Here is a 24,911-nt window from a genome sequence, read left to right on the forward strand (position 1 = left end):
ATTTCGCTTCCAGTTAGTTTCAAAGAATTTATTTTAAATTCTTGATTTCATGGTATGAGGTATTAGTTTTTTCTTTTCACGAAAGCACTCCACATCAATGATTGAGAATTAAATACAGTACAAGCCATTTGAAAATAATCATTTAATCAACCCCACTTGAAAACCATATGGCATGCATGATTCATTGCGTTAATTAACAAGATTAGGGACATTGAGGTCTACATTCCCCCAATCGATCACCTGAGAATAACATGAAAAACTCAGAAAACTACACAAGTATCTAACTTGGTTGAGGCTGAAGAAGAATGAAGACTGGAGATTCAACTCGATTCATGATTCATGCCTTGGAAACTTGTGGACTCCTCCACACACTACTACAGTGAGAAATTCCTATCTTCCCAGTAACCAACAAATGTAGAAAATGGAGTCGTGGAAGATTCAGAAATTACCTCTGGACACACTGATGGGTCCCCCATGTGTGTAGGCCATACGCTTTCTTACCTATAAGTAGAAGGGCTCATGCCTTTGAATCAAATCCCATTCTCATATCCAGTTTCTAGAGAGTTGCAGAGGTTGAATCAGCAAGCAAGCATGTTGGGAGTCTTCAGCAGCACCGTAGTAACGCCGCCGGATGAGTTGGTGGCTGCCGGTTGCAGGACACCATCGCCTAAGATAACCTCGGAGGCTTTGGTGAACCGTTTCTTGGAAAACAACAACAGTGGTGTGTCTATACAGATCGGAGACCTTGTCAAATTAGCTTACACTCACCACTGCGAGTCTGCTCAGCAACCCAGGTATGATATACTAATATTGATGTATTGGTGGTTTAGGTAGAAAATTTGAGGAGTGGGTTTGGGAATAACGGTGGTTGTGGGTCATGGAATTGCAGATCGTTTGCGGTGAAGGATGATATCTTCTGCTTGTTCGAAGGGGTTCTGGATAACCTGGGAAGCTTGAGGCAAGAATATGGACTGGCCAAGTCAGCTAACGAATCAGTACTGGTGATAGAGGCCTACAAGACGCTTCGTGATCGAGCTCCTTACCCACCCAGCCATGTCGTCAGTCACCTTGAAGGCAACTTTGCTTTCATCCTCTTCGACAAGAGCACCTCCACCTTGTTCGCCGCCTCTGTAAGTCATAACCGATAGGCCATCGGCCACAGGCCACAGGCCACACCACCCCCTTCTTTTAGGCTTTTTAACAAACACCTCTTGTCTTCTTCTATTGCTAATAAGCGATAACAAAAATTTGATTTCTGAGTAAATCAAACAGGACCAATTGGGGAAGGTTCCTCTGTTTTGGGGAATTACTGCCGACGGATACGTCGCCTTTGCCGACGATGCCGAATTGCTGAAAGGTGCTTGTGGGAAGTCTCTTGCATCTTTCCCTCACGGTAATCACCATCTTTCTCAGCCCTCTTTTATGAGCTTGCTTTGGAAATTCGAAATTGGAATTAGAGCTCTTTTTATTCCTGGTTTGGTCTCCTTGATCTCATCATGTCATCGTTTGGATTACAGGATGCTTCTTCTCCACTTCAACTGGTGGTCTGAGAAGCTACGAGCACCCTAAGAATGTGGTAACTGCCATTCCTGCCAGTGAAGAAGAGATCTGGGGAGCCAAGTTCATGGTAAAACGAAACAATCGATATAAAAAATTCTGACAAAATCTGGGTGATTTCTTTCTCTCTGTGGCCCTGTTCTCATGCTCTGTTTTGTTTTGTGTGTATGTAAAACATTTCAGGTCCAAGGCCCAACAGTTCTTGCAGCCATGAAGTAAAGATTGCTGTTTTGGATTGTAAATATGGAAGAGCGAGCCTTGATTGATTGATGTTGGCTGCGGATAACGAACAACTCCTCTCCATAACAACTTCCCAAGTAGCAGCAAAATTTGTATTAATTTGGTAGAGAATCAATAGATGTCAGTGCATGTCTTAGGCTCTCACATCTTGTTGCTTCCATCGTTTGTAAATTTCTTGCTTTGGATAATAAAGCAAATCCTTTGCCTGCTTTAGATGGAACCTATTAAATTTAAAGCCCCATATACCTAATAAGAATTCCAGATGCATCTGCTATACAAGAGGTTTAAAGGAAGCTCTGTAACAGACAGACAGACAGACAGACAGGCCTTGCATAGGTGGGTTTTACACTCATGTATGAATGAATATATTGACAAGCTACTTGGAGAAGATCTAACTCCCAGCTGTGAGAGACAGGGAAATGGAAGGACAGGAAATTTGGGGGTTGAGAGAATTTGCACCACGAAAGGTTTGTCCTTTTTAGCAAAATAACTAAAGATAAGGTTTATGGCCTTTTCAACCAACAACAAAGATGGATTGATCCAAGGGTTTACATCTCTATAATTTATTCCATATAGGATTGCGAAACGTGACACTTAATTATTCAAAGGTCAAGATTAGAACTCAATTAAGAATTAAATCTAATAAATTTATAAAATTAAGCTTCAAAAAAATAAGAAAGACGAAATTAAGAATTGTAGAGGATGTGAACTCAGATATTGACATATTGGCACCTTTTTCAATCCAAAAAAAAAAAGACATAATGGCATTTATCAGGGATAGAAAACGCCATGTACTATATTCATGGTAAGCAATATTGTCGAATTTTGGTAGTTTCAGTTCGCATCGATCGGTTCATTGCAAACCAAAACCGAGACCAAAACGCAAACTGGCGAGATATAAGGGTGTCAATTGTGTACCGAAACCCTTTAATCGTAACGCACTCGCGGTCTAAAACGCCCTGCACCGTAACGAAATTTAGTATGATACATATCGAAACCGAATTTATTCGGTACGGTTCTGGTTTTATGTATTCATACCGTCGGTATGTACCAAAACCATACCGAATTGGTACTGTACCAAATTAAGAGATATAAATTGTAATTTTATAATTAAAACACTTTACCTTTACCTTATTCCTAATTCCCTATTTCAGTTTTTCATTTCATCATTCATCTTCTTAGATTTACTTATTTTGTCTCTATTAATTAGATTTACTTGCTTTATTTCTATCAATATCAAATTCTATCGATTAGTTGATTGCAATTTCATTAGGATCATAATGAACTAATAACAAAAGTGGCGTGAGTTCATTCGTACCAAAATTGTACCGCACTAGATACCGTGTTTAAATTGTTTTCCCACACCAATTTAATACCGAAACCGTACCAAACCGTTTTTGTAAATATTGAAACCGTACTGTATCATGTAAATTCGGTACGGTACGGTATGGTTCTAGTTTTCGGTATTCAAAGTTGATACCGCACCGAATTACCGAAACCATATCGATTGACACCCTTAGCGAGATACCATCAATATGTTCGGCGATTTCTCGAGAAATATATCATCAGTTGATTCACACGGTTAGCCGAATCCCATGAGAAGAACCGCCGCATCGCCGTTGCTAACAACAAAGACGACCTTCGATCTTTAAAAGTGGAAATTGGGCTCTCCTTAAACTTGAAGCACTTCTCTTTCTGTCTGCAACTCCAAGCTCCAAGATGGAGTCATTGTTCATTTATTTCTCCGCTGGGAGTTGAATTGACTCAGGGAGAAAGAGAGTGAGTGAGAGAGAGAGAGAGAGAGAGAGGGGATGATGGATCCATCTTTATTGCTGATGCTATCAAGCCTTACTCAACTTCACAACCATCTAGATTCAACCTCATCTCTTCTCTAGGACTCTTACACCCCCAAGCAGCAGCACCAGAACCTCCTCTCCAGCCGCTACACTCTCCTCTTCTTTACCATCGCTTCCATTCTTTCCTACGCTGCATCCCTTAGCAGCTCGTCCTTCTCTTCCTCTTCCCCCTCCAACAACAACAACAATGACACCAATGATTCCTCCGTTGACCACAACATCTCCACCTTTCATGCCCTCACCAGTCAACAAATCTGGAACATGGAACATCAGGTCCTCCATTCGCATATATATTGCCGATGTTTCGGCTAGATTTCACCATATCGCATGGTTCACTGGGTAGCGAACCGGCAATACCCAGAAAACTTTCACACATTGACCATATTTTTATTTAGTATGTGTGACCATAAGAGATTTCAGAAAGCAGATCATACTGTAATAATAAACGTATGAACACATACATGTAAAGAAAACTACCCTCTTCAAAAACCCCAAACCACACCCCAAAAAAAAAAAAAAAAAGCAATAAACAAAAGGAGTTCGCACTAGAAAGATGAATTGGAGTAACTAGAGTCATTTCCGTCCAGAATCAATGGCTTCAATGACATAGAGCCGTCATAATTATATGTTCTGGCAATAGAACCCGTTGTTTTGTTATTGTATTGTGAATTGCTTTTTGATTTTTCAAAACGAAATTGCTGTCCTTTTTCCAAATTAAATTATATATGTAATTTAATTAATAAAAAAATTTGAACTTGTGTCAAATGTAGTTTCTCATAGCTTGGGTGCCATGAAATGGATGCTAAGAGTTTTACCCACTCTTCTGTTCATTTGTTGATCCACTTAGGCCTATTTTTAAAATTGAAAACAGTAGTGTGTGTTTTTCTTTTTGCTGAAAAACAAAAAGAACATCAAAGAGAAGCCGATTCATGACCATTTCATTAGTGTATAAGTTGACTGAAGTGAGTTTTTCTGTTTTCTAAATTGTGACAACAACAATTGTGACAATGTTCTTTGATTGGTAAAAATAATTTGGTTTCAGGAAAACCATACCAAATAACAAGTAAGCATTAAGATATTAAATGCCCACAATATAGATACAAATATGCAAATATAGATCCAACACTCAGTTTGCTGCAAATTACTTACTTTGTAATCCAAGTTGTCCTACAAACCAAATATATTTTATCCAAGAACAACAAATGCCATGCACATTGTCTCTTCATGAGCATTGTAGAAATAACAATTAGTATCAATATCCATCCATTTAGAGACTAGATTTAATTTGTAATCCTTCATTTACCAGTCTCCAAAAGAAAATTTTGTGTTTTGGCAACCTTTCCATTTTTTTTGGAAGAAACCCCATTATTTAACATTAAGTTTAGTGGAAAAATCAAGAAACTTCCATTGATCCTCATAAAGGTGTAAATGGATTTGAAATTTAACACAATAGTCTCTACTAATACTGGATTGTTATGATCCAAAGGCGTGACCAAACTTATGGGAAGGTCCATGAACTGCAAAACATAGTGTTGTCTACTAATATTGGCTGGAAACAATGTTATAGTTATCAATCTAAACTAGATAATCAAGGTGTAATGCTTTAACTAACCTTGTGCTTAAACCCTAATCTTAATACCCTATTCCAGTCATAAAAGAGTATAACCAAGGCTTCCATGCCCTTAGGTTTGCAAACATCAATGCATGGCAATTTTGAGAGCCTCTGAAGGTCCCACCTTTCTAGAAGAATTTAACTATATCAAGAGAGTTCACTCATAGTTCGAGGTTCACGAAACACCGCCACTTGCCAAAAGTCGGGCGACTTTTGGTAGGGGGTCGATGAAAAATCAAACCCTTGTTTCGATGGGTTTTTTTGGTCATTTTGACCTGAAATTTGATGTGTAGCCTAATTTGAGGCCAATAAACACATTGGTAGTGTTATTTTGATCTAAAACATTACCTAAACTAATGTTCTTAATCGACCCATGTCCTACTATACGCGGACGAAAGCCCCGAAACTAAAAACCTAAAAACTCATAAAACCAAATCATATAAAGTCTACAATTCATTGTACAAATACTGTAATACATAAAGTCATCCAACCATATAAAATTTGAAACTCTCAGTACCAAGTACTGTGCCTAGGTGGATCGAACTCCTCTGACTCAGACTGTCTCCAGTGATGCCCCCCCCCAACAAATTCACATACTCATCCCATCTCATACGATATTGAAAATTGTCTAAGTAATCATTAGCTCAGTTCTATAGCGGTCATCTTCCCCTGCCATGAGAATTCCAATTTGAGGGAAGTGAGAATAGGGCCAAGGAACGTCTTGCATGCCATCATATGCCCTTGTTGGTACGAATGACTCGATTGTGAAAGCAGGGGAGAGGGACACCATAGCTCCCATGATCCGAAGAACTAGAGGGGTTACTAATTCCCATATCATCCCGTCCATCCCGAAGGAGGGAGAGGGACACCATAATTACCCGTAGGCCAATAACCTGGTGTGGAGCCTACAGACTCATCCAAGCTCATGGATCCCATTGACGCAATCGCCGCATCCCAAGGATTAACATAGTCATGGCCAGCTCCCCTCTGATGGTGGCTCGGCCTCGTATCAGGATATTGACGACCATCGATAATCACCACCATGATCATAATCCTGAGTGGCATGATCAAAATGACTCTCCCCAGTGTATCTGGGTGGGGGCTGCTTTGTGTCTCCGGTAGTGGAACATGTATACGCTCTCCCCACCGCCTCCACCACCACCACCACCACCACCATCATCATCTCCACCAGTCTGACTAGGCGAGAGTGTGTCATCGGGATTGTCGTCCTGCGGCTCCTCCGTGCCTGGTGCCATCATCCAATCCTCATCAGCAGTGGCAGCTGCCTCTGCATGTGCCTGACCCTCTTCAATGGCCATATACTCACCCACATTAACCCCTGCAGCTTGAGCTAGTTCTGGGTCAGGCCTCCCTCCAGGTTGGTCCAATACCGGCTCACCCCTGTCCAACATCCACTGAGTGAGGGGATCTTGGTCATCTTCGGCAACATCAAATATATCATCGAGATTGATGTATTGCCTTTCATTCTGAGCCTGCTCCCTGGCATATTGCAGCTTCAACCTCATATTATAGTGAATAAATACGAGGTCATTTAGACGCTGGCTTCCCAACCGGTTCCTCCTCTGGGAGTGGATCATGCTGAATGTACTTCAATTCCTCTCACATCCAGAGGCAGAGCAAGTCTGAGACAAGATCTTGATTGCCAATCTTCGCAAGTTTGATGCACTATTGCCATAGAGATACCACCATTCAGCTGCATTATCACAAAAACATTAAGTTAGAAACTCAAAAGTCAAAAGACTCAAAACATTTATGCATCTAAGCCCTAAGGATCTAACTATATAAGTATCTAACCTGGATCCATGGTTTCTCCGCTTGCACTCTGACTCCACTAAAAGACCCAAATGCATCTCTAAACAATTTGATCTGCAATAATACAATCATTAGTATTGATTGGTTATCTAAATTATTTAAACAATTAATACAACTCACTAATCGTTTGAAATTCCCAATGTCTCACCTCATTGTGGCAAAATGATTGGACCATCTCATCTGGCTCCAACTTCATTATCACCTGTATCAGGGCATCCAATAGGTTTGTGTCCAACCCTAAATGTTGACTATATTGATACTTAGGGTTTAGAAAATATGCTGCATAATTAAAAAAGCTTAAAATTAGTACCAACTACCAAAGTACCAATACCTACAATGCTACAAGCCCACAAGTCTACAAGACTACAAGTCTACAACTACAAATCAACAACCCAGAATATTTACTTACCGGCCCTATGAAGAGGATGCATCAGATGAGCTGTCCATCGTGCATCGACAATATCTAAGAAAGCCCGATGTCCTCTAGGGTTTGCTGCCTTTATAGCATCCTTCATACGCTCAAGGGATGCATACAAGTGGGGCATAGTGGGTCCCCTCAAGGAAGAGTCCACCATACGCAAGACCTTTACTATAGGATCTATGATTGCAACACTATAGTAACACATCTCAGAAATCATCGGATGATATTGTGTCTTGGCGCCCATTGGTCGTCTTTGAATTATCACAAACTCATTAAGTCAATAGACAATAAATATCATACAAGATAATCATAAACTCATAATATAAATATAATAATTTATAAGATGAAATAGTAGATAGTTATCTTACTTGGATCCGACCCAATCAAACCACTCCTGCGATGCAAACATGGATCGAGGCCCGACTTCTTATCTTGCATGCTGCTCAAGGCAACGAAATTTGTCTCAAATCTTGTCGGACCAGGTTGCACCAACTCACCTCCACATGATCTCCGCATCATTGCCAAAGCAACGTTATGATTGTAGATGAAGTTGGTTACCTGTCTTGCACTCTCAACGGTGTTGTGGACAATGCTGATTTTTCCAATGTCCTTCGACATTAGGTCAATTGAATGTGCGGCACAAGGTGTCCACATAAGGTTATAATCAGGTGAAGCCATCAACACTTCACCGGCCTTCTTATAGTTGGAGCCATTGTCGGTGACAATTTGCACCACATTTTTCCTACCAACCTGGTTGATCACATCCTGCAGGAGACCCATGATATATCTGTGGTCTTTCGTATGACCAGTAGCATCCACTAATTTCAAGAAGACAGTTCTCCAATCACAGTATACCATGAAGTTAATGATGGACTTTCTCGTCGGGCTGATCCATCCATCAGACATGATGGTGCATCCATAAGTATCCCAAAAGGATTTCATACTATCAATATACTCCTGCAGCTCTTGCTTCTCCTCTTGAAGGAGGGTGGTCATCAACTTTGTAGGGTTGGGACCACTATATCCAGGGCCTGCCGCTGCAATAGTATCAATCATATTCGTATAGTATGGACCTGTCTTGTGTTTGTTGGGATGTGATTGTAATAAATCCACTTTGACATTGCTTTCTTTACCTTCTTTGCCATACCTTTCCATGCATCAGATATCTTGGGCTGCTTGGCCCCTTTTCTCCTAAATTTATCAGGATCCTGCTCCATGGTTGGGTCTGGACGGCGTGGATAATCAAATGGTTGCCGTGGTAGTGGCACCGAGCGGTCCGAACCTGATGTATGAGGGGCCCGCCGACTACGTGTCTGCCAAACATGCCAAATACACCACCCCTCCCCCAGAATCGGAAGGTCTAGCCCCTGTAGGCCTAGATGGACCAGCTCTGTAGCTCTAGCTACGGCCATATCCTACTCCTGATGGTGCAATCGTCTGCTCTCTGCCATGGCCCGCCGCATATCCCTCTCCTCCCCGATCTCTGTCCACATCAACGGGATCAACATCCCTATCATCATCCTGAATCATCCACATATGATGACGGTCCCCATGCTTGCATCATCTAGTGCTCTGTTGACTTTCCTCCGATCATCTTTCTTCTTCCCCTTTTGTTTTTGTAAATCCACGAGTAACTTGATTACATCCGGATGGACCTCTGTGCATTTAGTCACATCCTTTGAACTCCCGAGTGATGTGACCCTTGAACCCTCGATGCCACCTGAGTATATTCTTTTGTGACAAAAATTACACTCGGTTTATTTTTGTCTCCATCAATAGCCGTACAATATTGCCATCTTGGGTCGAGTCCTCCCTCCTCTGCCGATCTCTCGGGTTGTCCCCGACCTGTCCCACCCTGTCCCTTGTCCCCGTCCACCACAGGAAGACCCAGTTCCCCTCGACTCCCACCGGCAAACATGATGATTGTTGCATTCAAATAACATTAACAAATAACAACATCATTATAATTGTTTATACACATATAAACAATCATATATGAAATTATGAATATTGCATGTATGATATAATTATAAAAATAGCTGCCCATATCAAAACCGACGATGAAGCCACATGGGCAACACAACCAACAGTTGAAAAATACTTATATAATTATTCCATAATTTTCAAAACATTTCCCCCCATTTCCCCCTATTTTTTGCATTTTTCATAATTATTGATATTTTTATTAATATCAGGATATTTTTTGAAAAATAAAATAACTTATTTTTGGGTCAAAAAATATTTCGACTCCGTGAGTCCGTAGATCAGCTCACGGAGTTCCACATATGTTTTTTCTATCATCATACAACCACTGTATCACTTAAAAAGTAATCATACAAGATAATCAAAATATCATTTTTTACCCACAAAAATAAAAAAATAAAATACTTTGCAGAAAGAAAAAAAATCCGACTCCGTGAAATCGTAGATCGCCACATGGTATTCAACATATATTAATTTCAAAATCATCCAACATCATATAGCATGCATTTTGTGAAAAATTACTTGGATAAGAATGGTTACCTGAAAAAACTCTCAGATCTGTGCGAAACGGCTACTGATCGACAGAAACAACGTGATATCCGGCAACAAGGAAGCAAGATGTACCCGAAGATGTCGAAGATCGGACGAAAATATAGTGAAAAGTGCAAAAAATGAGAGAGAAGCTCTGGAGAAGAGAGAGAAGAGGGAGAAATTAAAAAAAATTCGAACGAAATTCGCCCGAAAAACCGTAGATTTTGTCATCCCTTTTACCGCCGGCTTTTCCCTCACTCCTCCCGTCCAATCCGGCTCCAATTTTTCACTATTTTCAGTTTCGATTTTCATTTTCAGCTTCTCAAGTTAGTTTGTTTTTCATTTCACACGACAGCTTCAGAACTCAGAGAGATCGATAGGACTTTCCGAGTGAGAAATCCACTTGAGATTTTGGATCAGCTTCGACACTCGCAAGCTTACAGAGACCATACCGAGGTTCTTCCCTGGACAAACAGGACGACTAGCACCGAATGGAGCTATCTTATCTCTCTTTCTCTCTTTTCTACTCTCTTCAAATTTATTTTCTGGATTCGCTCTCTGCGATTTAGGGTTTCTTGTTCGTCGTCTCCGCTCTCTGCCTTTTTGCATCAGGTATCGATCGTTCTCTTTTTCTCTTTCTCTTATGTCGGTTTATTGATTGTTTATTTATCTCTGAATATTCGAAGATCTGAACTTCTTTTCCCCGAATTACTTATGTTTCCTGTGGTTTTCTTCTTCTGTCACCGGGTTCTTTATTTGTCTCAAGGATCGTGTTCTTTTTTCTTCTTTCCATTTTCCGATTCAGCAATTTTGTATGTAGATTAGTAAGTATTACTCAACATTTATTTATATATGGTTTCTGATTTACTATTTTGAGCAAAACAAGAAACTTGGATACTAAAATTAGTATTAAGCTATCAAAACTATGTAAATGGAAGAGAATGTAATATTGGAACAATAATTATGTCCTCTCAGAGTCAGACGTACTAGTTATCTCCAGAAATTAATAGCTTTGCTACAAACACAAGTCTCAAAGAGAGTGTGTAGGTGATCTATTGTCTTTGTTAGCAAATCCTCCAGGGGTTGCATTCTGCTCCTAACATCTGATTCAACTAGTCTCTGTTGAGTCTTGGATGATCTTTGAACTCTTGTCTGAAGATACGAGGAAACAAATCACCATAATTAGAAAATAATAGATAAGTGAACCAATTATGGGTGGAAAGAAATGAAATGTGGTAATTTCCTAAGGTGTTGTTTTTACCGGGTAATGGAGAATTATTTAGGTACAACCAAGGCTGCTTTAGATCTTTTTTCCTTTTTGATTTGTCAAGCCAGAGTATTAATTATGAAAAGAGTGGCATTGCTTTAGGTCTAATGTGCCAACTCATATGAGGAATACTCTTTGCAATATTTTCTGTATACTTGAAATGTCATCCTCAAGTAAGTATTTAGGTACTAACCTTAATGTTTCATTGCCTTTTCCTTTGCTGGCCGACAAGCCCTTACAAAATCTGTTTTGACTGCCATCCCTACTTACTATATGGGTGTTTTGAAATCCCTAAGCAGGTCTATGACAACCTGGATTCAATTTCCCTCAAGTTCTAGAATGAGAACACTGAGAAAACCAGTAAATTGTTCAATGATCAAGAGACAAAACAATGCTGGCTTTGGGGGAGAGTGTTTAAGGGAAGCTAGACCTCATAATTTAGCTTTAGCACTTCATAAACTAGCTTGGGGGTTCTAAACGATAATTCTTCTATCTGGACTCAAATTATCAAAGGTAAGTATTTCTCTTCCCCGTCCCCTTTCAATCCTAAGGTTTGAAAAAGAAAGGGTCTAAAATCAGGAGGAGAGAGGAGAAAAATGCCCTGCTGGTTCTGACTAGACTTGTATGCATGTTCCAGGTGTTTCAATTTTGCCCCCCTCCCGGGGTTTTTTTTTTTTTTTTTTTCCCGGGGGGGGTTTTTTTTTTTTTTTTTGTGTTTTGCTAGAACTAATATTATTTTCTGGTGATGCTAATTTTTTTTTCTTCTGAATGTTCAATGAAATCTACTGGCAAATTCAACCTGGCTGATATTATCATTCTTATTTAAAAATGGGTGTCGAGTAACCCAGTTAAGGGGGGAGCTTGGAGCCTTCATAGCTAAAATTTTCAATCGGAGGAGATGCAGACATCACATATTCACATGTTAATATTTAAGCAACTTCTTCAAATGATGCATTAATGTGTGGATGCCCTTACCTGGAAAATAGCACTTTCAGTATATCTATGAATACTTTTGAACCATGTTTAAACTCTAGATGTGGGTAAAGGAAATGATAATTCATCCAATTTTGTTTTGACTTTTAGAGTATTATGGCTTTTTCTATTTCCCTGCAGAAGATCCATTCAGTTTATTGCTACTAGTAGGTTAATTTAGTAACCAATGGTCTCAGACATCCTTGAATTAAGATAGAAGAATAAAATTCTCAATTGGTGGAACTGATGGATGTTATTTAGGGGTCAGAAGTCCTTTAAGTGTGAATCATGAAGAAGAAGATTAGATTTGTTTAAGTTGTGATTGCGAGAGTGTCTCTCAGATTTTGCTTTAATCAATTTGTAAATGTTGATAATATCAAAATCTAGTGGATGATAGTCATTGCTGTCATAGAATCTATCATTAAAGCTAGATTTATGATGCTTAAGAAACATGTAAATAAACTTGCATTGATCAATATCAATTATCAGATAGCCCTGCAACCAATGATAGCAGTTTTCACATTTCTTTTAGTCCCCTAATGATATAACTGTGCACCATAATGCAGTTGACCAGTAGTGCTAGATGAAAAATGGAATGAAGAATTTTAAGTCCAGAGATGGAGATACTCCTACAACTAGCTTTGCTATGGATGGTTTTAGAGTCAAGTTTGGGAAGATTTAGGGTTTAGGAAAATCCTAGGGACAAGTTAGGATTCAACAAACTCAAATTGGAATGGTTTGGGTTAAATGGGTATAACAAAATCACCATGGGTTGGTTGGGATGACTAAGGTTTTAACAAAATCAATTTGGGTTGTAACAAAGAAGCATGTGGTGTGTTTAGTGATATCTAGGCTTACCTTAGGATGATTTGGGAAGCCTGTGGCTGGGTCTGGGAAGGTTTAGGGATGTTATGGGTTGGTTTTTAGGTGTAGAAGTGATTCTTGGGTAGGCTTCTTGGGATCTTGCCTTTTCTTGGTTGGATCTTGGGATCTTACCTTTCTTTATTTTCTATTCTACTACTGTGGCAAGATCCAAATGGGGAAGGGGAGGGGGTGAAAGAGAGAGAAAGAGATGGGGGAGGGATGCTGCTGGGTATGGGGAAGAGTTGGGTGGAGTTTCTAGGGTTGCCGCAGGGGTGGGGAGGGTTCTTTGTAGGCTGTGATAGGAGGAAAAGGGTGGGGGTGGGGGCCATGGGCTAGGAGAGGCGTTGGGGTGGCTGTATTTGCTTGGATTAGGTTATAGAGCTGCTGTAGTTGCTGAATTGCTGCTGGAAGATGGAAGAACTTGCTTGTTTTTGAGATCATCTTCTCCAAATCCAGCGGTGGACCTCACAAGAAGACCATGACTCAATTCCCTCAAGACTTTGTTTTCTTTTTTCAATTCAACATGCTTTACAATGAGGTAGGGTGGACAGTGAGCTATATATAGCCTTACAATTGGAGGGGAAAGACTTAAGACTCAATCTTGGAAACCTAACTCAACTAGGGAATCCTTTATAGATTAGATCCCATTTACAACTCAATAAATAACAACTACAAAGAAAAGAAGATAACTTGCAAAAATATCAACTAATTAATTAGAAGGAATCTTAATTTTAAAATTGATTCCAATTAGGACTCCATCTCAAACTTATATCCAAGTTTCTGTTTGCATGATTCATTCTTCACAGCTGTAGGGATCCCTTTATGATACATTGCCAGAAATTCTCGAGTTTCCATCAATGCTGCTTATTATTGTTATGTTGTTATTGTTCTTGTTATTATAGATTAGGGAATGCCTTCTTCATACTGATATTGTTCTTGTTGAGTAAATTTCGTGTTGAAGGAAAGAATGGAAAAGCCTTTCTTAATAAACCCCACTAGGACCAGCAATAATCACAATTTATACCAGCATTTTGAATCAATTTTTATTATAATACAATTAAATTTCGTAACATCTAATACTATTTTCTTAATGTCGTTGTTCTTACATCATTTATAAAAATAAATTTTATACTTGAGAAATTGCTTAGAATACTATGATCTAGATGTGATAAATTTAAGATGATATACATTCTTTGAGGTCTCTTGGTTATATGTTAACTTTAATGCTTTTCAATTGAATGTCTAATGATAAAGTTAAGTTATATATGTACAAGTTCCTATTTATACATATTTGAGATGTTCATATTTTATGCTAGTTTCATTAAATGGATAGACATTGGATTACACAGTCACGGGACCCTGGGTACCGTGTAAAAATGGAATATATAAAGGGTGTCAAACAATTCTTGGATTTTGCATTTTCAAAAGTATCCACTTTGGAGAAGGTTGTATGCCCATGTATAAATTTTAATAATCGATTGCCAAGAACACAGGCTGAAATGTTTGAACATTTGATATGTGATGGAATTATATGGAACTACACAGTTTGGTGTTTCCATGGGGAAGAATTTGCAAATGTTGAAGAAGACAACAATCAGGTAAATGTTGAAGAAGACAAAGATATTGATAACATGCATGACATGTTACATGATGCATTTGGCAAACATACGTCTAGGGATAATATGTCTGGAGGAGTGGGGGTTAATGCCACATTGGATGTAAGTAATGATGTAGATAAATTTGAAAGATTGGTGCAAGATGCAGAGATTAAATTATATCTTGGATGCAAGGAATTCACCAAGTTGTCTTTTATTGTTGAACTATATCATATAAAATGCCTTTGCAAGTGGAGTGATAAGTCATTTTCTTTATTGTTGGATTTATTAAAGAAAGCACTTCCAAAAGATAATTCTCTACCAAAGTCACTATATGAGGTAAAGAAGATAATTATGAACCTAGGGCTTACTTATAAAAATATTGATGCATGCCCTCATGATTGTATGTTGTACTGGAAGGAAGCATCCAATGCTAAATCATGTGTAAAATGTGGCACTTCAAGATATGACCCTAATAATAAAAAAATCCCAGCAAAAACATTACACTACTTTCCCTTCAAACCAAGATTGTAGAGATTATACATGTCATCAGAAACATCATCTGCTATGGTTTGGCATAAGGAACATCATATTGATGATGGAAAAATGCATCATCCTGCAGATTCAGAAGCTTTGAAAGATTTTGATAGAAGAGAACCATCATTTAGTGAAGACCCACGGAATGTTAGACTCGGCCTGGCAAGTGATGGATTTAATCTTTTCAGTTTGAGAAGTGGTAAAAGCTATAGCACATGGCCCGTTATTGTGGTCCCATAACTTACCACCATGGATGTGCATAAAACAAACGTCTTTTTTGTTGACATTGTTGATTCCTTGACCCAAAGAGCCTGGTAATGATAGTGATGTGTTTTTACAACCTTTAATAGATGAGTTGAAAGAATTGTGGGAAATTGGGGTTGACACCTATGATGCATATAAGAAAGAGTCATTTCGACTACGTGCATGACTTTTGTGGACCATAAATGATTTTCCAGCGTATGCTAATCTATCAGGTTGGAGCACAAAATGTGCATTTGCTTGCCCTTGTTGCAATAAGTTTAAGGAGTTAGCTTGGTTAAAACATGGTGGGTATTGTTACTTAGGCCATCGTCGGTTCCTTCCCTTAAATCATAAATTTTAAAAAGATTAGAGATGTTTTAATGGATCAACAGAGTATAGGGATGCACCCCAACCTCCTTTAGGAGTTTTGGTGCTAAACCAATTGGAGGGAGTTGATTTCCCTACATTTGGTAAGGATCCCGTGGAGAATGATGGCAAAAAGAGAAAAAGAGCTTGAGTTCAGCAAAAGCCATTGCCATTGAGTTGGAAGAAAGAAAGTATCTTCTTTCAATTACCATATTGAAAAGATAATCTACTCCGCCACAATCTAGATGTAATGCATATAGAAAAGAATGTATGTGACAACATTATGTATACATTGTTGGGCATTAAAGATAAAACTAAGGATCACATCAAAGCTCGTCTAGATTTGAAAGAAATGGGAATTCGGCCAGCTCTTCATCCACAAATGATTGAGGAGAGGACTAATAAAATGTAAATACCTCATGCGTGCTACACGTTATTAAAGGAAGACAAAGACATGTTTTGCACTACCCTAAAGGGATTAAAAGTACCAAATGGTTATGCTAGTACTATCTCACATTGTGTGAATGTTAAAGAGAGGAATATTTTTTGTACAAAGAATCATGATTGTCATGTTCTTATGCAACAACTACTTCCTTTGGCATTACGAAATATATTGCCAAAGCATGTTAGGGTAATATTGATTGCAATATGTGGCTTCTTTAAGTGTTTGTGTTCTAAAGTTGGTAAAGCAGAAGACTTTAAGAAACTTGAATCAAGTATTGCAGAAACACTTTGCCAACTTGAGATGATTTTTCCTCCATCATTCTTTGATGTAATGGTACATCTTCTCATTCATTTACCATGGGAAGCATTGTTAGGTGGACCCAGTACATTACCGATGGATGTATCCTTTTGAAAGGTTAGATAATATTACACATGATGTTATTTTTATTTAATCTCCTAAGCTTATCTACGGGAATGTGGAATAAATTATGTATATGTTTTTATTTAAATAGATTTAACAAAAGACTTAAAGACCATGTGCGTGAAATGCAGCTCGGCCAGAAGGTTTCATTGCACAAGGATACATTGTAGATAAATGCTTGATCTTTTGTTCCAGGTATTTGGGAGGTGTGGAAACAATGGTAAATTATCCAATAAGGAATAATGATGATGAGAAAATGGAAACGGACAAGTCTTCTGTGTTTTCATGCTCCGGTAGACCACATGGAAAGCTTCAGTTGCTTCAGCTAGAACCAAAAGAATTAATTCAAGTTCATCAATATGTATTGATTCATTATGATGGCATTAAGACGTATCGAGAGTAAGTGCATAAGTTACTTTATTATAACATTTCATAGTAATGACTATATTGATTGACATGACTATTAATATTATATTTTATAGGCAACATCTTCAAGAACTTAAAAGAAAGATGGGTCATAAAGTACGTGAGCAAGCTAGATTGAAAGTACATGCAGAATCATTTCCAAAGTGGTTTAGAGACCAAGTGTAATGATTCTAATGGTAGATAATTCTAATAGATTAATTGCAAGTTAATTATACAAATAACAAATAATTTTTGTATTGGGTAGGTTGATCATTTATGCCAATGTGGAGAAGAGATACCTGACAACATTAGATGGTTGGCTAATGGTCCAAGTTGGGAATACAAAAGCTACAATGCTTATATTATTAATGGCATAAGGTTTCACACAAAGGATCGTGAAAAAAGTCAAAGAACTCAAAATAGTGTTGATAGTAGTAAAGACCCAAGGCCTATTGAAGGAAATGTCACTTATTATGGCACACTAAAGGAAGTTATTGAGGAGTGAAGAAAAATGATATTGGGTTTACCCTTGTCAACTTTAATTATTTGATGCATTTTGGCAAAAATGAGATGGATGACCCATTTTTGTTCCCTACACAAGCAAAGCAAGTGTTTTATGCACCGGATCCTTTGAGGCCTGATTGGTTGATTGCTTTAAAATCATCAGTATGTGGTAATCATGATATGGAAGGTGATGTCACTAAAGATACAAGTCAAACATACCAACAACTCTCTCTTTTAAATAGTCAAAATATTGGACAAATGGTTGTTGGTGATCCTAGTCTTAACTGGACAAGGATAGATGTGGATGGAATAATAGTTGACACCCCTGTGGAGTTGCTCAATACAAACCCAATTTTAAATTAGAATATAATCAAATGCATTTTTGTTGGTTGGTTTGTGTTTTGTTTTTCAGTTGTAAGTAGTTTACTATCCTTAGTATTTCATTTTACAAGTTTCTTAATGCATTTTTTTTTGTGCAAGATATCATATTCAAATTTGTCTTTGTTGATACAACTCACTCATCATCTTATTCTAATTGCTTGCTATTTTAATGTCTTTTATAGTTTCCTATTTTGATCACTTACCCAACTGATTTAGTTTCCTTTGTGTTCCTGTTTAATCTTTAGCTTCCATGAAGAGTTCAGGAATGCAGTGGCCTTTCTCAAACAAGGTGTTTGCCCTGCCTCAATTCATGTCTTTCAAAGCTGCCCAAGAAGAAAGGGCAAAGAGGATGGTATTTGATCAAATGACGAATTCTGCATTTACAATATCTACAATAGATACTTTTGATGCTAATCACAAGCCTAATGCTAGCATAGTTTAGGTTCGATCTGAAGGTTGCATGAATCATGTCTAAAGATTTATAAAGTTCAAAGCCTCCATGTAGTTCGAATAGATCTAATATTGTATTTCCATGTTTCTTTCTTTGTTTTTTTGATTGGGGTAATTGACTTGACATATTTGTAAACTCTCTCTCTTGCAGCTATGGCTTGGCTGCTGCTATGATTTCCAATGATCTAGAGAGGTGTGAGCGTGTATTCAAGGTATGATTAACTTTGTAGCTTATACAGCAAAATAGTTGACAATCATCTGGACCAGTTTATCCTAAGGATCAACAACCAGTCCTAAGTCCTGACTCTGGATTGACCAAGTGGAAATCGAGATTTCCCAGGTTTCAACCGTGTCTCTTTCATACTTTTCTAGGCTACTAGAAAACCTTAGTTTCAAGGCCTTGAAGAAGGGTTTTTTTTTTTTTTTTTTTTTTTTTTTTTTATTACCCTGGTTCTTGTTCTGCCTAATTGTGGCATTTTTAACCCAACTCATGCATTAGTTTCACATAGAGAACACTCAAAATAATACGTGTGGTCTTGCTCCAAGTTTGATAGTGTATATTGTTCTTAGGTTTTACTGGAATACAGCTTTCTTACAGATCTAAAATTGCTTAAATCTAATTCATATTGAAGGAGCTATGTTCTGATCAAACCTAGAGAGTAGAACCTAAACCCCAGGTAACAGAGTTTCCATCAGTCCATGACAGGGGGATGGAAAAACAACTGTAGTTGACCGTCTTTATTTAGTTGATCAATAATAGGATTAAATTAAAGATGTGTTTTAAGATGATTACATCTTTGTTTTATTCCTATTATTGTTGGTTGGATGGATCATCTTTAACTCAACATCTGGACCACCTGCACATGTTCTGTACACTGTTTGATGTGCCACAACCACTGACTGGTCCATGGACTGTCCAGTTCTGCTTGGTGGACTCTTAGTAACATTAGTTCCAGATGCCCACAATGTTGAGAGAACTAAAATAGGACAAGGGAAGGGCAGTAGGGTGAAGACCAAAGCTAAATACCGACGGGGCAAAGCTTAAGCAAAATTTACCTCCAGTTGCAATGCTTTTGTTGTATCAGAGTGGTGCCTTTAATATTGTTACTTGTTGGTTGTGTTGGAATGCTGATTTTTCAACCCCAAGTTGCTAGGAGAAGAATCCTGCATTTGGTCCTTTATCAAAAATGTCCTTTCTTTTCCTGGTTTATGTAAGATTTTTCAGCCCCCAGTTGCTGGGAGAAGAATCCTGCATTTGGTCATTTTTCAAAGATGTCATTTCTTTTCCTGGTTTAAGCTCTTATTTTTGGTTTATGTAAGAGTTTAATTGTGTTTATTGCTGTTCTGCAGGCCTTCCGAGCAGGGATTGTGTGGGTAAATTGCTCACAGCCCTGCTTCTGTCAAGCTCCATGGGGAGGCATCAAACGAAGTGGTTTTGGCCGGGAACTTGGTGAATGGTAGGACTCTAAGCACTGATTCTAACAACAGTACCTGAAATTGCTTCATTGCACTTGTGACGGAATTTTATGTTTCTCTTTGTAGGGGACTAGAGAACTACTTGAGTGTAAAGCAGGTCACTTGGTATATCTCAGAGGAGCCATGGGGCTAGTACCAGACACCTTTAAATCCAAAGCTGTGAACTTAGTGAATGGTAAGAGTCTAAGCTCTATTAGACACATAACATATCACCGGACTTTTGCAATCATTGTTCTCGATGAATGGCCTCACTGACAATATAAAATATAGATAAAACCAAAAAGACATTGAATACAATTCCATGATGAAATATAGATTTACACATTCAATAATGAGATATGAACCGTAAATGGAAGTATTGAAACTCTATCCAAACATACCATTTGCACTCCCCCTTGTTTATGGATTTATGGATGAGTTCCTGCTAACAAGATTTGAATGTGGTGATTGTTAGGGTCATGGGTTTGGTCCCTATTGGATAAGATGGATATGGACATCACCGTTATCCACATGTCTTGTCTTTATTTATTATTATTTGTTGTTTTAGTTGAGAATATCTCGTCTTTGTGTTTCTTTCTCTCTTTATTGAACAAGTGTTCCAATTCAAAGATCAAGCCATTTAGAATGTGATTTAACAGATTCAATTTATAAGTATATTAAATCATCTAACACATAAATGGTACTATATTCTCATGCCTCAAATGGAGATTCGAATGCTAGCCTAAGAAACTAGTTTTTTTTTTTTTTTTTGATGTTGGCCAGCCATTGGTGCTTTTTATCATCTAAAAATTTTTCAAAATCTATTGCGATTTGTGTTTTCAGAAATGATTTCAGCTCCTATAAAATGTGCCTTTGTAAAACTTGGGGATTCATGTGAATTTGGTGTGTATTGACTACTCCACAGCAACAGTTTATTGCTGCTTTCTGGACTAGTGATTGTTGTAAATATGTTTAAAACTTATTTTATATAAATATTTGTTTTAATTGTGTCTTTTATCCAGGTTTTATTTAGTCCCACATCGAGTTGAGAGGATCTAATTATATGGTTTATATATAGTAAGGGCCCATGTATTATTAATTTGTGCGACACAAACCGAGCCTGAATCTAGAAGGCCCATTTTGTCATGGGCCCTATCCCCCCTCTCCCCACCCCAAAAAAAAAAAAAAAAAAAAAAACCCCAAAAAAAAAAAAAAAAAAAAAAACCCCACAACAAAAAAAAAAAAAAAAAAAAAAAAAAAAAAAAAAAAAAAAAAAAAAAAAAAAAATTGGAAACCCGTGGGTCGTGGGCTTTGATTCGGAAGGCCCATTTTGTCATAGGCCCTATTCTGGAAAGCCTGTGGGTCATGGGCTTTGATCCGGAAGGCCCATTTTGTCATGGGCCCTATTCTGGAAAGCTTGCTGCTGGGTGATTACGTGGAGATGCCATTAGAGAGGCACTCTCCTGTAGGGAGGTCAGCTGGATAGGTACCTTCTTGAAGTGAGTTGAGCTGAAAGGTACCCTCACAAAAAAAGGTGACCTTACCCTTTCACCCAAAGCCTTTGGAGCTCTATATAAACCCATTTTCGAGTTCATTCTAATTACTGAATTACCTCCTCCTCTTTCTTTCTCTCTCTCCCTGTTGTTGTTCTGTCAAGCAATGAACATTATCTGATACACCTTAAGAAACCTTTCTGGGGTGCAACCTTAAAGGTTGGGCTGACTGATCTTGGGGTGAAGACACTGTAGAACCCATATTGCACAAATCGGGGTGTCTAAATACCTTAAAGAAAGTACCTTTGGTACATTTCAGCTCTCAAATATAATTGTAAGATCAAGCATATTTGCAGATTCCTCAACAACGTTTCAACAGTGAACTTGTGCAGTTTTACATTATCAGTGACACATTACCTGAAGATTGCAACGTTATTATTTTTATTCTTCCCCTCTCACTCCCAATGAAATGTAAAATAACATCTGCACTTGACGCTTCCACAAGCACTCCCATAGGCCTGATGTGGGGGCCATGTTTCCCGTTGGAAGCAAGTCCCATGTATTGTATATTACTAACATGGATGTATCTTCAGGATTGAAGTAGGTGAGAGGTGGTGATAGGTGGATGTTTGGGGGTATGTCACTTTTTTATTCTTAATTCATGTTGGCGGAGAGTGTTAATATTCGCTTATATTATGAATGTTAAGTAAGTGTTAGTGTATTGTATTTCTTATGTTGGGTTAGACGATGTACATGAAGCTCTTTAAAATGGTGGACAAGAAGAAATAATGAAGGGATGAAATAAATAGGCTTTGGTCTGCCCATGGGGTGCTCCTGGAGACAGTTGCAACGTATCATGGTTTGTACTTAGGGTGCTTAATGGGATGCTCAGAGGCTTTGACTGATTCCTGAGTCACGTGTTTTTTTGTCTTTCACATGGACCAAAAAAAAAAAAAGGAAAATGAACTCTGCTTTTTTGTTCCTATTCATTTTTATGTTTTCCATCTTGTTGCAATTGATGATTCTTTTCCTAGTTGGAGATGGAAAATGAACGTTGCTTTTTTGTTTATATTCGTCTTTATGTTTTCCATCTTGTTGCAATTGATGTTTCTTTTCCTAGTTGGAGATCAATCTGCTTTACATTATCTTGTTGGAAAATCTTATATTTCATTACCTTTTGAAATTTGTCTTTTGGTTGTTTTTGTAGTGGGATACTGCAGGGCAGGAGCGGTTCAGGACTATAACCAGCAGTTATTACCGAGGTGCACATGGAATCATTGTATGGAATTCTTCCTAATTAGTTATGTTTGCAATATTGTTTACTTAGTTAATTGACCTTAACTTCTGGTTATCTTGTTGTTTCTGCTTCGAATTAGTTGCTTTGTTTATCTACATTTTACTGCTGCCTATGATTGATGAGGGAAAGGAGCTGGAGTTGCGGAATCATGAAGGGAAGGTGCTAGGGTGAATTGCGACTAGTTTGGGGTTGATTTAGGTAAGAAGGAAAGGGCTGAGGAATGCTATGGCTGAAGTGGGAGGGAATGGAATGCCTTGGTTATGAATTTGGAATGGTTGTTATTTCTTATTTAGGATTTACAAGTTTAGAACCAACATGAATAGTGGTTATATACATGGGATATAGTTTGTTGCTATTTCTTTGTTGTTTTATCTTGCTATTGTTTGTCCATCAATTTTTGTGTGTTTAAACCTTCTACTACCAAGTAGCAGGATATTTAATAAGCATTCCCTCAAATGTTAGCTGGGTATATCTTTCCAATCTGATTGCAGCATGTGTTTATTTCTTATTAAGTGAAGAAATCATCTGGCTGCCCTCAATGAATGTTAAATTGTATTCTAAATGCTGCTCCTTACTATGTAGATGGTTAGCCCATTGACCCGCACTCCTATGTTAAGTCTTGGTACTGGAGAGAAAGAGTGGCTGCTTAGCCTTGTAGAGAGAGTGAAGACAAGAGAGGTTGGACAAGATCTAGCTGTTGATGATGTTGCAGCCTCGAAATGTGATTGGATTATTCCTTTTTGTGTCATTTTTTTTTCTTGTTCTCTTATTGGTGTTTAGATTAACATGTAATATCAAGTAGAGTACTACATGTAGTTTTTGTTTGACTTGATTAATATGTATTGTATTTATTTTTCTTAAATTGTGTTCTTTGAATACTATTAGCTTTTTTGAATTTTCTTTGTATTCATGTATTTGTACTATCTTTCAAGAATAAATGTAATATAATAGCAAATATAGGGGTTTTTAAAAAAAAAAAAAAAAAAAAAAACTAACGTAATTGGTGGCGGTAAACAAAAAACCGCCACTAATGGGCAGGAAATCACAAGGGGATACTACTAGTGATTTCTCATGAGATTTAGGGAGTGTCAACACTAACCCGGAGTAACCATGAGAGAATTGACCTAATGAGCATAAGATGTCAACACAAAAGAGGGCTTCTATTTTCCATGAGCCCAATTTCTACTATACCTCAACTAATAGACCCTCAAGATCATTGAATCATATGGCGTTGGTTTAGAGGGGAACCCCTAAATATATTTGAAGTAAACTTATAATACAGATCATCTATGTGGAACATAATGAGGTAAACTAGTTAGTAATTGGTAAACATCCCTTCCTTTGCACGGAAGAAAATGAACCATGGAGAACTTTAGAACCATTTTGATAAATAAATAAAGGATAAATATCACCCTCCCAGCGGACAAAAGCACACACCCCCTCTTAGTTGGATAATATCACACCTCCCCCTACCTAGCAAATATACAAACACCCCCCCCGTAACCTTTGGAAATTTAACTTACCGTAAATATTTCTAAAACCCCAAATTACCCTTGGCTAAAAATATTTTTTTATTTTAAATCCTAAATTGCCATAATCACCCTAACAGTTAAAATACTAAATTACCCTCAATTAAAATAATTATTAAAAACCAAAACTAAAATCCAAATTATCTTTAGTTATTAAAAGCCCAATGTACCCTTTTTTTTTAAAAAAAAAATTATCAAACAATTAAAAAATCCCAAAATAGTAGTACGTGTTTAATTTTATAAACATACCCTCCCTTTAACCGCATTTTTAATTTTGATAGTAGTACGTGTTTTTTTAATTGTTTGATAAAAATAAAAAAAAAAAAGGCAGTTGGGCTTTAATAATTAAAGATAATTTGGGTCTTAGTTTTGGTTTTTAATAATTATTTTAATTGAGGATAATTTAGTATTTAAGGGGGATTACGGCAATTTATGGTTTAAAATAAAAAAATATTTTTAACCAAGGGTAGTTTGTTGGGTTTTAGAAAAATATTTAGCAATAAAAGTTAAATTTAACCAAAAAAGTTAACAGAGGGGAGGTGTTTGATACATTTGCTAAGTAAGAGGGGAGGTAAGTGATATTATCCAACTAAGAAGGGGTGTAAGTGCTATTTGTCCAGCTAAGAGGGGAGGTAAGTGATATTTACCCATAAAT

At 37.7% G+C, this 24,911-nt stretch overlaps 1 protein-coding gene and 1 long non-coding RNA gene across 6 annotated transcripts; both read left to right on the forward strand.

The window, feature by feature from the left end:
* Nucleotides 1-520: 520 nt before the first annotated feature.
* On the forward strand, nt 521-2,005 carry LOC149028707 (stem-specific protein TSJT1-like). Its single transcript, XM_089138718.1, has 5 exons — nt 521-794; nt 890-1,130; nt 1,273-1,393; nt 1,518-1,627; nt 1,741-2,005. The coding sequence occupies exons 1-5, from the start codon at nt 592-594 to the stop codon at nt 1,774-1,776; spliced, it is 711 nt and encodes a 236-aa protein (XP_088994844.1). The 5' UTR covers nt 521-591; the 3' UTR covers nt 1,777-2,005.
* An 8,286-nt stretch (nt 2,006-10,291) lies between these two features.
* Nucleotides 10,292-24,126, forward strand: LOC149028708 (uncharacterized). 5 transcript variants are annotated; one of them, XR_016170417.1, is made up of 8 exons: nt 10,292-10,645; nt 18,278-18,474; nt 18,634-18,694; nt 19,833-19,939; nt 20,025-20,133; nt 22,638-22,709; nt 22,807-22,925; nt 23,310-24,126. It is a non-coding gene; the product is annotated as an uncharacterized LOC149028708 (long non-coding RNA). The 5 variants fall into 5 exon arrangements; XR_016170416.1 differs by having other exon boundaries at nt 22,807-24,126; XR_016170420.1 differs by lacking the exon at nt 22,807-22,925.
* Nucleotides 24,127-24,911: the final 785 nt, after the last annotated feature.

Source organism: Hakea prostrata, chromosome 1 (assembly GCF_041222555.1).
Source record: "Hakea prostrata isolate BN-2017 chromosome 1, UWA_Hpros_2, whole genome shotgun sequence".
NCBI classification, from domain to species: Eukaryota; Viridiplantae; Streptophyta; class Magnoliopsida; order Proteales; family Proteaceae; genus Hakea; species Hakea prostrata.

Coding starts and splice junctions, on each gene's coding strand:
- LOC149028707 (XM_089138718.1), top strand. CDS start 592: ATGTTGGGAGTCTTCAGCAGCACCGTAGTAACGCCGCCGGATGAGTTG. Junction 1,394..1,517: donor TCTTGCATCTTTCCCTCACG/GTAATCACCATC, acceptor TTTGGATTACAG/GATGCTTCTTCTCCACTTCA. Junction 1,628..1,740: donor TCTGGGGAGCCAAGTTCATG/GTAAAACGAAAC, acceptor AAAACATTTCAG/GTCCAAGGCCCAACAGTTCT.